Consider the following 13,007-nt stretch of genomic DNA (forward strand, 5'->3'; position numbering starts at 1 on the left):
CTCTCGTGCTGCAGATAAGTAAAAAAAAAAAAAAAAAGCTGCTCTACATGCACCGCGCACAGGTAGGAGGAATGTCTGCGCTTGAAAAGTCGAGCCAGAATGAGCTATTTATCATCTGTTTATCTGGTTTTGGAAATGACTCCGGTCCAAGCGTGCATTGTGGCCGACGGCACGATAGCGCCGGTCCAAGGCGAGATGTTTTCTCTCCACTTTTTTGCTTCCGAAGGATTTAGGATCATTTAAAATCCCTTTCGCGCTCCCGCGTCCCTCATCGAATCTAACCACCGACAATTAAGATTCTAGCCCGATGCCTCCGGCCAGACTCGCAAAAACCGCCGTCGTGAGGAAGCCCGACGTGCGATAGAATCGGCGGTGAAGGATCTGGAAGTCGGCGTTAAAAAGATTAAAAAGCCACCGGGTTTGTTTTAAAAATAAGCACAATGGATGGTTCTTGGAGGTCCTTTCCACTTCTTCTTTTCCTTTGGGCGTTTCCCCTTCAGGGGGTCGTCACAGCGAATCAAGAGACAAGATCAGAAGAGGCGAATAGATAAGATAATGATTGATTCAGCTTAATAAAACTCTGGAATGGTGCTTCGACCTCCTGGGTACGTCAGAGAGACATTTTGACCAGGACTTGGAAAATGCATCCATTTGCAAACGATGACAGACGGTAATCTTTTCCATTGTATATATTTCATATATATCGTAGAGCAGACCTGGGCAATGTACGGCCCGCGGGCCACATCCGGCCCGCGGGATGGCACTGACTGGCCCGTATGACAGACCTGGGCATTGTATGGCCCGGGCCACATACCTTTGGTTGACTCTGACCGCCAGTGTAAGGTTAATTGGAAATTACAAAATAAACATACTTTCTAATTTCACCTCATTCATGGGCTAAAGCTGCACTGCTTTTATTCTGAAGTTGTTGTTTTTTTTTTTAATTCACGCACATAATGACGTAATGCGTATATCAAGACATGCGCGCGATTGAATCCCAAGAAGACGACTTTCGCCCTCAAAAATGTCCGCTCAGGCTAAAAAAAGAAAGGTAGATGCCGAATGTAGGATTTTCAACAAAAATTGGACAGCTAAGTATTTATTTACTGAAGTTGGAGGTAAAGCTGTGTGTTTAGTTTGCGGGGAGCAGATCGCCGTGTTTAAGGACTACAATTTGAGTCGGCATTACCAGACGAAACATGCAGAGAAATATAAAAACCTGACTGATGATGAAAGAGCGCGGACATCGGAAGCTTTGCTAGCTAAGCTGCAAATGCAGAAAGGCTTTTTTACCAAGCTTCATACATCCAGGGATGCAGCAACCAAGACCAGCTTTGTGATATCCCACAAAATAGCCAAAAACAGCAAGCCATTCGCAGAGGGGGAGTTCGTGAAAGAGTGCTTGGTAGACTCTGCAGCACTAATATGCCCTGGAAAAAAAGCGGCATTTGAGGACAACAATGGTTTTCCTGCCGGCTGATATCATCGCAAAGGTGTTTTTTGAAATTTCCTTCATGAAAAAGGTGCATTTCTCGTTGAATATCTTCTTTTCCTTCGGGTTTTTCCCCTCAGGGGTCGTCACAGCGAATCAACCTTCTCCATCTAACTCTCGCTTCGTCCATAAATCTTCGGTCTTCTTCTAGACCTCCTGCCTGGCAGCTCCAATTCCAGCATCCGTCTACCGATATATTCACTCTCCCTCCTCTGTCCATGATCCAACCATCTCAGTCTGGCTTCTCTGACCTTCTCTCCAAAACATCTAACATGATGGACTCCTTCCTGATCCCCTCCATCCTGGACGCTCCCGAAAAGAACCTCAACATCTTCATCGCCGCGACCTCCAGCTCAACCTATTGTCTTTTCGTCAGTCACTCATTCCAGACCAGACCCGGGCATTTTACGGCCACATCCGGTCCGTTTTGCTTTTTTTTTTTATCCGTCCCGCAAAACTATTTTCTTTGAATATTTTAATTAATATTTTCAATCAGTACAATTTAATATAATTTTTTAAATTCTCAATAATGTAATTTTTTCCTTTAATTTTGTATGGATGATTACACACAAAATAACGGCGGTACATTTATATGATCAGTACTGATTTTAAAGTTGAAATAGAATGCCAAAAAATGTCAATATTTAACTAGCAATTTTCATTTCGTTTATTTTACAGGATACCTTTAGAAATTAAATTAGAAATGTGACTCAAAATAACTGCATTTCCTGCACTGGCACACTCATATGTTACCTTGGGATGCTATTATTGCATTATAAGACAAGACACATAAATGCTTTTCAGATATGTTGCATTAAGCCGCTAAACACGTTCTCAATTTTAGCATTTATTCCGCTTGAGAATTTGTTCTTGGATCTTTTGTGCTCACAGTTGGTTCCAGATGCTCAAGGGTGATGAGAGCAAAGGTGAGGGTGTTTAAAAAAAAAAAAAGATCAACAAAATCTGTCTCTCACGCTTATAACTTGACATGTTCTTGAAGTGGATGTAATGTTTTAATTTTTTTTTTTTTTTTTTTTTTTTGGAAAGGTGGTTTTGGGTTACCTTGCAGATCCATCCATATTTCAGTTCAAGTTTATAGTGTATTTCAAGGTTTTAAAGCCTGGTATTACATTTCACTTCCAGAAACTGTCACCCGCATTCACCGAAAACCCCGAGAAGACGTATACAAATGATAACCCACTTTATATAAATTTGCAATTCGGGCTCTAAAACTGTCCGTTTTAAATGTCAGTGTGATCCTGGGTTAAAAACAACATTTCACCCGACCTGTGAAGCATTAAATCGAATGAATAAACGGTGTAATATCATCTATCCGCATATGAGAATTTCTATTTTTGCCAAATTGAAGAATGATGACACGAAGACCTCGGAGCGAGAGTTTCATTTGGAGATGAAAGATGGAAAATTTGTTTTTAAACAATAAATTGATTTTGGGGAGAAGATGACTTGAGATAGTTAAGATATGGGTATGAGACAAGAAAGGTACTGCGCGGATTACAATCTGAAGAAAAAAAAAATTTTTTTTAAGTGGTTCACAAGTATTTTTTTTTTTTTCGTTGTAAAATAATTCGAAAAAAAAAAAAATCTTTCAGAGATGCTACAGGAGGAATGATATCATCATCTTTTAATTTGGGAGTTGTGATTTCAAATCATCAATTACAATGACGTTGTGTCTCGGCTGACGGATAGACCGCTCTCACTTTATCCATTTTGTATTTCATCACTGTCGCTGTCATTTTTTTTTTTGTGTGTGTGTGTGTGTGTGTGTGTGTGGGGGGGGGGGATCAGTTAATAATTCATATAAAAGTCTAAAAATAATGGATCGCGACAATTGTATGAAAATGCCGGATTCGACGTTTGTGATTTATTAAATGATGAGCTTCATCTAGTACACTCCATCTGTCCCATCTGCCACTAGTACTCTTTTGCATTTGCAAAAAGTAATAAAGAATAATTCATCTGTTCCATAGTGGATGTCTTTGAAAAAAACAAAAAACAAAAAAACAAATAAAATAGATTGTTGTTGTCAGCCCGTCATTAATCATTTCATAGTATTACGGTTTTTATCTCACAGCCGGGACCAAAATTTGGTTTGAAAAATGATCGCGAATCAAAGCAGAAAGCAAACGAACGATCGCATTAAATGTTTCACGCCGAGAAAATCAATATATGTCGCGACGGCGTCTCTAACGCCAGATTATTTTCTATTTAATTTCCCTGCATTTACATAAAACACGCCAAAAGGAACCTTAAACGCGAGCGAATAACCGGTTGGACTCACGTGGTGAATGCAGGATTGTACTTGGCTCCCAGGTAGTAGGAGTACAGGTTGAACATGCCGATCATGAAGGCCACGAACACCATGATGAAGATGACCATGAACTTGAAGATGTCTTTGACGGTGCGTCCCAGAGAGATCTGCAGCGGGCCGAAGCTCTCGTTGGCCGGGAGAATATAAGCGATGCGTGAGAAACTCAGCACCACGGCGATGGCGTAAAGGCCCTCGGAGATGATCTGCGGGTCGGACGGACGCCACTTGTTTCTGGCTGGAAAGGAAACAAAAGTGTTGTTGAAGAGCTGCTTTAATGTTTTATTTACATTTCTAAGGAAAATGTTGCAACTGTAGCACAGGTTTTTTTTTATTTTTTTTATCACGCTTACCCTTTTTAGAGAAACTGGAGATTTAATTAATTCTTTTTTTTTTTTTTTTTTTTTTTCTATTTTTTTGTATGGGATTTCAAGTTTTGGAAAAGGATGTAATCTTAGATTTGTTTTGCTTTGGCGGCAGGGACGGTGTGTCGGATAGAAACGGGCGAGGATGAAAAAAGTTAAGAGAGGAGTAAAGGGACGGGGGCTTAGACGAAAAGCTAAAAGGATAAAAAGATGAGCACAAAGACCTGTAGGCTTCGGGCGTCGGGGAGGATCAACAAATCAGAGAAATGGAGGAGGAAAACAACTGAAATGAGATCCGGGGAAAATCGTTAAAGCGAGAGACATAAACGGACCAAAGGAGAGCAAACTGTCTTTTTTTTTTTGTTAAAGGAGTGAAATAATGGCTTGTGGAGGGAAAGGATAAGATGTGCATGTTTTGGTGAAGGTAAACAGAAGGAGGGCTTAACTAAGATGATATTTGGAATTGCAATAAGAATGACAAGAGGTGAATCGTGCCATGACAGCAAGTGGCCGCTAGATGGAAGCACTGATGAAGATTCTCTCCAAACACAACCGGTTGGACTTCAACATCACCCTCACTTCTCTTTCTTTTATGTCAAACTACTAGATAATCATGCGATTCAGAGATCACACTTTACATAGGTAAAGATAAAAAAAATGATAATTGCATGTTTTCTGAGACTGTTTTTGCTTTCCTTTTTTTGTCTGCCAATATCAAACAAATATAGTTTAGTTTAAAAGAACAAACTAGTTTTTTAGTTAAATACAAAAGAGCAAAATACACTCATTCTCATCGCGTTTTCTGGGGATACACACATAAATATATATACATATGCTGTCGTCTTTTTTTCATTTCATTCTGTTTTTTGATCATTGTTTATTTTGCTGTCTTTTTTTATGTGGATGTCTTTTGCTATCTTTTAATTTTTAGTATTTTTTTATATAATATAGATAAATACATCTAAATATTGATATATCTAATAGTTTTGAATTTGTTAATTTAAAATTTTAATAAAAATAATATGTCGTATTTTATATATAATATGGAATTTTACATTTGTAATATGTAAATATATATATACATATTGATTATTATATCATTATTGTATTCATATATACAGTTATATATTCATCATATTAAAATTGTATATTTATACATTTTTAATACATTATATATATATATATGTACTCATATCTAATAATATTGTCATTGTTATGCTGCTATATATACTGTATATGTGTGTGTGTGTGTGCATGTATGTATACAGTATCTATATGCATGCATGTATGTAAACATAATATATATAGGTATATATAGATATATATCTATAAAAAAAGATAGAGACATAGGTATATGCATGCTGCATATAAATGAGAGAGAGAAAGAGAGAGATTAGGAGACCAGAATGAAATACATTGACTGGAATATAAACATAAACTGATGCTAAATACTTAAAATCTGCTTCAAGCTTAGCCGCTGATTGGATGGCAGTACTAATTCACACATTTTCTGCTCGTGTACATCTGATTGGCCTCTCCTCACTATTAACTGCTGCAGAAAATCTGCAGCTCAGGCATACTAAAGCTATTTCTAATCATATGGTGTCAAAACTGCCATCTGTGGAGGGAAAAAAAAAATAAAAAATATGGCAGCGTCATTTCAATATCTCCAGCAAGAAAATTCATTATTTTCCTCTGCTTGAAAGTCACAACAATAAGTATATGGAAAATAGCTATATGAACAGGCAGTAACTCTGTTATGGCTAAAGTAACAATCTGTGGGAGAGGATGCTGCAGAACATAAAAGTGATGGAAAAAAAAGCAAAGCAACCAGTGTTTCTCAATCTCCCTCCCTTGGGAGCTGCAGCCTGGAGGGAAGTGTGTCTGAGCTCTCACACTCACCAGTCAAATTAATAGGCTGTTTTGAGGACTCATTCTGTGACCCATTCACTTCTAATCAGGTGTATTGACACACAGGGACCCGCATTAGTGGCTCATCAGGAAGCGACACTCTAAGACATCTTGAAAACTTTTTAATTTTCAGCGACACGCGCACATCTATATCGATGGCCTGGAATGCAAAACCTCCTATCTGTGAATTTTTTCGATTTTGGGTTTTTGCATTGAATGGCGAGAAATGGGACGGCTCCGCATTTTCAGTCTATCTGCAAGATAATCCCGCCTTTTCTTTAGACATAAATGTCACATGACAAAACTCCGAAAAAGCAGAAAAAAATTTGGAAAAAAAAACACATCTGCATTGTCAGTGGTAAAAATACATGCTATGTATTTTTAAATTATAACAGAAATATAGTCTGTGAACAATAGAATATCTTGAATATCCTTCACAAAGACCATACAATAATCAAATGAAATTTTGTTAAAATTTCCTGATAAAAGTGTTTTTTTCAGATAGGATGTATTGCATTCCAGCCATCGCTATATTTTGACGGGTAAGTCGGTAGAACGAACGAATGGAGAAAACATCGCTTACCGAAGGTAAAATAGGCGATTTCGTCAGGAAGGGAGGCATTGCTGATGTCCACACCTGGAACGTGCATGTCCACATACTGCTGCGCTTTGGAGGCTTTCAGGAACGCCATGAAACGCGCCGTGAAGGACGCCACAAATATGGAGAGCATTCCAAAATCCAGCACGTTCCAAAGATGCATCACGTACTCCCTGGGTCCGTCGCTCCAGATCTCCTTACATTCAGACCAAATCATACCTGATCCAGGAGCCGCACATACACAAAGAAAAACACACACGGGATCTTTATTAACGATCGGGGCTTAGGGGAAATAATTTTTTTTTTTAGCATTAAATTTGCCTTCAAATCCAAGCTCTGGAATTACACTGATCCATCATGCACATACAGATAAATAGAATAGCCACCTGGAAAAAACATACACGGGTGGGGGAAAAAAAAAATGTCCATGCAATTCCATGCAAACAAATGACAATTGGATAGTATGTAAACACCATGTATAGCATCCTCACCCGTATAACACTATTATATGTGGTTGGAGATGAAATGGAGAACATCAGCAGATGGGGAGCAGCTGAGGTTTGACTGAAACAGCCTCTGGCAATTTATTTATCTTCCTGTGGTTTTATGCCTGCCTTGCTTCACAATTGCCCCTTCTTTCAAGATCATCCATTTCTGCCAACTGTAACTGTCTCTCCTGCACTGGTTGTTCTCCGAAGCTCCAATGTTTCTTCAGCCGCTTCATCGATTTCCCTCCCATTTTCTCCTAGAACTGACCGAGGTCACGGCTTCAACACGATCCGTTTGCAAAGGAACCAACCTTGTGTTGCTCGTCTAAGTAGGTTGGTATGATCGCAAGTTCATTCATAATTCTACCTCATATGAGAGCCAATATCTGTCAACCTTGCATTAAAAAAAAATTACACATTATCTCTTACTACATTGAATTAGCATCTGAAACCACATTATAAAATTCCTGTCAATCCCTTTTGATAAATGGCTAGATATTCATTCGTGCTGATTTCTGAAATGAATTCATGCATTATGAACATATTTCAAATTCAAAACATTAAATCAAATCACATTAAATTGCAGAGGAACTAAATCAAATTATATAACATTAAATTAAATTGCAAAGTAACTCAATGTACTTTGATTTAATTTAATTTAATTTAATTTAATTTGATTTGATTCAATTTAATTTAATTCAATCTAATTTAATTTGATTTAATTTAATTTAATTCAATCTAATTTAGTTTGATTTAATTTAATTTAATTCAATCTAATTCAATTTAATATAATTCCTTTGCAATTTAATTTAATTTAATTCCTTGCGATTTAATTCAATTTAATTTAATTTGATTCGTTTGCAATTCAATTTAATTCAATTCCTTTTCAGTTTAATTTAATATAATATAATTAAATTAAATTAAATTAAATTAAATTAAATTAAATTAAATTAAATTAAATTAAATTTAATTTAATTTAATTTAATTTAATTTAATTTTAATTTTAAATTCTGATTATCCATGCCCCTTATAGTTGTTGAATTTGATATTAGAATATGGATACATCACACTAATTCCAAAGGGAATATTCTGAAAGATGTTGAACGAAATTTAATGGGAACTATTAAATAAACCAAAACAAATAATTTAGGATATAAACTAGCGACACATGACGTGATTCCCAAGCAGTGTCACATGACTTTTGCTGAACGTATACAACTCACCCAATACCCACTTCATGATCAACATCTCCGTCCAGGAGAATTGGGTTGTCTTGACCCTGAACACCTGACGGGGGTGATCCGTGATGGTCTCGTTGGGCAGGTTCTTGACGCCCTCGAAACGATCGGAGGCATTTATGACCAGCAGACCCAGGAAGATGGTGAAAGAGACGGCGTGGGCCACAAACTTCATGAAGGGGCTTCGTAAGATCTGGCCCAGCTAGAAAAAAAACCAAAACAAAAATAGAGACAAACATTGGAGAAGCATTGGAACTGTTGTTAACATCTTGGGAAATTAAAAAAAAGTGTTATTGATAAGACCATATTTATTCCCTATCATTTCCAACGTGCAAACCCTGCTGAGTGTGTCACTGATGTGCAGATTATTTATTAAAAATACAGTAAACGGCAGACTTTCCCAGCTGTGGGATGAAATTTATATAGAATTTGCTGAACAGTTTTTTTTTTTTTTTTTTGCATAGATTACCATAAGACAGACTAAAACGGAGTACCAATTAAACATCTGTTGTTGTTTTTTTTTTTCCTATAACCTCTTGGTTTTTGCAGAATTTCTAAAATCTTGGTCTTCGGAGGTTAGAGTGTGTGGAGCTCCACATAATAACCATCTCTGAAGGTAAACAGCAGCGGTTAGTTTTCGCTGGTATGCTTAACCAACGAGCACCTTCACAGCGTCAGCTTCAACCAAACTGAAGATATAAATTTTATTGAAGGCACGCGGTGCAAGAAGCTTTTAAAAAAATCCCACCAGGTCTCATATACCTGCACGGAATTCACGATATTGTGGGGGGGGGGGGGGGGGGGGGGCACATCCATGCGCCGACACACACCTGCTCTCTCGCGTCCACACACACACACACACAGACACACACCGTTCACTAAAACCTGCTGTGTTCAATATTAACTACCCACAGGATATCTCTAGTCTGCATACAAATTGGATCCAACTGTGGTCTCCATATCACACACACCAATCTAAACCAGGAGAAGGTCAATCTTAACCTTCTCAAACCCGCCAGCTGCCACTAGACAACTCTGCCTGTTTCATGCTGGCGCGCTGATAAGGCTGATTTACTTCACCCTTAGATGAAATGAGATGGTCACCCAAGATCAGGCAAAGGGAAAGTATTGTGTTGGGCCTGCAAACCCCACAGGCTCCTCTTTTTTTTGTTGATGTTAACAAGAACTGATTTTCTGTGTTCTGGGAAATTCTCTCTCCAGGAAGGCGGTGTGAAATAAAAAATCTCGCCGTGGTCGGTGTGGTCGTTCTTTCACAATTTTCACCGGCGGATTCTAATATGACGTATCCCGAGAGATGGTCATAAATATTAGATATAATAGGATATCTTAAAGAAGCAGAAATGTGCACCTGCGAGACCGTCTCAGAAAATTAGAATATTTTGATACATTTCTTTATCTCCTGTAATGCAATTAAAAAAACAAAAATTACTTTTTCATTATATTCTAATATTTCGATACATTTCTTTATCTCCTGTGATGCAATTAAAAAAACAAAAATGACTTTTTCATGATATTCTAATATTTTGTGATAAGATTTTTGAGTTTTCTTAAGATGTAAGCCATAATCAGCAATATTAAAATAATAAAAGGTTTGCAATATTTCAGTTGATTTCTAATGAATCCAGAATGTATGACATTTTTGTATTTGTTATAGAACTTTACCACAAAATTCAAATTTTCTGAGACAATCCTGTATGTCACGAAACTTCTACCTCACTTATTCTAATATAAAATCTAAGAACGGCTTATTCCACCTGAATTCAATTTTAATAATGTCAATATTTCTCACCCTATTTCATTAAGAAAGTGATAGTCAATAATATCCTTCCACTGCATTGCAATGCTTTGCTCTCCTGTGTCTGCGTGCACACACACACACACACACACACACACACACAAACACACATATAACTAATTTTCTGAGATAGTCCAGGTACAGCAAAATCTGCTAGTATTTGCACGCGTGTCGACAGGAATAAAATTCTGCATTTACGATAAGAAATGGAGTCCGTCCCATCCCGTGAGTGCGGATTTTGTTTCCACTTCTGATGACCTGGATGTCCGAAAAGACACGATAAGGGACAAGATAAGGACAAAGATACAGAGGAGGAACTAAAGCGTTCAACCATGTGTACAGTAGCGTCCATCCAAACGTAAGATTCATCTGTTTTTGTCTTTTTTTCAGGTTTCTGCACCGCGATCTATCACCCGCTGAACGTGTTTTAACATCTGTGTTTCCCCCGCAGACTACGATCCCCAACGACGACATCATTTCCAGAGCATCTCCTTCATCCATTCCAACTGATATAAAATGCAATTTGGTTTTTGTGTTGGGTTTTAAAAAATGGATGCAACTGCAGCGGGGGGTCGATGAGGGCTCGGCCAAAAAAAAAAAAAAAAAAAAAAAAAAAAATGATTATAACAAGCCTGCACCTGTCTATGCAAATGCACACAGACACGTGCACAAAGGCGTCTCGTGCGCCGTAATTGAATACATGTCTGGTTTTGAGGATCTCTCAGCCCTTCGATCCCTTAAGCTGGCAAAATGAAAATCCATCGGTGTCCCTCGATATAGATCACCCGTACGCCCTTAACGGTTGTCTGAATCGTAACATGAACGGTACACGCGCTCGCAAACCCTGACAATGAGGCCTGACGATGCTTCAAGGATTATTAATTTAGTTGATGAGTAGATTTGCATAACCGCTCTCTCTGCTTCCATGAGTCACGCTGTGTCTCTTCACAGATGATAATTTACCTGACCGAGTATGAACTTAAATGCCCGGCATCAAATAGCGTTTGCGCCTCGAGGCATCGAGTAAATCTCGACAGTGTGAAACTTTAATGTTGTAGTAACAGTTATGGAAATCAGAATCAGAATCAGAATACTTTATTGATTCCCGAGAGGGAAATTGCTTTTTGTTGCAGTGACTCCTGCTCACAGATGAGAGATAGAAGTATCAATGTGAAAAGAAAAGCGATGGAACTTCATGTAAAAACAGAATAAACGTATGTAATGTATTAACAAGGTATATGCAATTACAGTTACAGATAAATATTCTGGGTTATTGCATTATTCACAAGTAGTCAGGGAAATATCAGCCATTGAAATAGGCTGTCACTAAAGGGACGGTGGGGAATTCACTTTTTAATCGGCATGCTTGTTTAACACAAGAATTTTTTTTTTTTTTTTTTTTTAAATCCCCACACCAAAACCAAAGAAACCAAAATTATTTTATGTAGAGTTCAGAAAATTCATTATGGCATGATGTTCCAAGCAAAAATTCACTTTTCCTCAGATGCTCCCCAAAATATATTTTTTTTTCTTATCTTTATATTTTTTTAAACCAACATGTTATTGTGGCACCATTTTTAAAGGGAATGATCATCTGATCAATTCCCTCCCTTTTTTTTTTTTTTGCATCTCTTGTCAGATTTCAAATTTCATTTTAATATTATCTTCAATTTGTTTTGAGAAAATACCCAAGAAATATGTTGAAAATGAAATTATATATCTAACAAGAGATGTAAAAAAAAAAAAAAAATCAATCACATGATTATTCCCTTTAAAAATGGCGCCACAATAACATGTTTGTTTAACATATTTTGGTAAGCATCTGACAAAGAGTTTAGCTTTGCTTATAACGTCATGTTATAATATTTTTTATTTATCTCATGCTCTAACTCAATGTCTACTTTTCTTTTTTTTTCCTATCCTTGTTGGTCTCACACCACGCGAATCATGTTTATTCTTGTCATTGTTGTTATCGCTGTTTCTGTTCTTATCCTTGTTGTCGTTTCGGTTGCCAATTTTCACCCGTGCTGTTTTTTATTTTTATTTTTTTTATCATTCTGTTGTCTATCCTTATCTATCTTCTTGTTAATTTTGCTGTCTATTTATTTGTGTTTTACTATCTTTTAATTGTCACTTTTATTTATATTTATACCTACATTTATTGATACTGTCAATGTTGCGCTACTGTGACAAAAGAATTTCCCCTATGGGGATCAATAAAGTATATCTTATCATATCTTATTTCTGTACTCTACATAAAATAAATTGTCTTTAGTTTTGAAACACTTCTGGCGTGAAGATTTTTTTACAACTTTATTCAGCCGATAGTTTTGATCCAGCATCCATCCCTAATTGGGCAGCGTGATTTTCTTTTTCTCTTTGTTATCATCTATAATAAGGATGTAAAATAATTATCATATGATTATTATAATGTAATACATTTATATCATATCCTTCTTATTTAACACAACAACTGATAAGTTAGATTAGGTTAGATCAATGTTATTGTGATTACACATGTAAGGATACAGAGTAATGAAATGCAGTTAGAATCTCATCAGAAGTGAAAAAAAAGAAGTGCATAAGTACAGAATGTGCAATATTTACAGATAAATGCAATATTAACAAATAATTGCAATTTTTTAAAGCTAGTGCAAGTAGAGGTGGATAGGATATGAATTAGAGGATAACAAAAAATTGCTTTCATTAAAAGAAAGGTGGAATTGCTTGTTCCTTTAGAATATTTTTAATAATGGTCTTGTACATTGTA

General features: G+C 36.8%; 1 protein-coding gene across 2 annotated transcripts in view; it reads right to left on the reverse strand.

Annotated features, from left to right (window-relative positions):
- The window catches only part of trpc7b (transient receptor potential cation channel, subfamily C, member 7b), a 60,772-nt gene that overhangs the window by 21,967 nt on the left and 25,798 nt on the right, over window positions 1-13,007 (reverse strand). For both annotated transcript variants that reach the window (XM_086157872.1, XM_086157871.1), the window contains 3 exons: window positions 8,407-8,623; window positions 6,681-6,914; window positions 3,795-4,059 (listed from right to left, as the gene is read on the reverse strand). In XM_086157872.1, the coding sequence (XP_086013998.1) occupies window positions 3,795-4,059; window positions 6,681-6,914; window positions 8,407-8,623 (716 nt within the window). The remainder of the gene's footprint in view (window positions 1-3,794; window positions 4,060-6,680; window positions 6,915-8,406; window positions 8,624-13,007) is intronic.

This window comes from Fistularia commersonii, chromosome 13 (assembly GCF_037954325.1).
Source record: "Fistularia commersonii isolate RoL2024-O1a breed Wild chromosome 13, RoL_Fcom_v1.0, whole genome shotgun sequence".
Lineage (NCBI taxonomy): Eukaryota > Metazoa > Chordata > Actinopteri > Syngnathiformes > Fistulariidae > Fistularia > Fistularia commersonii.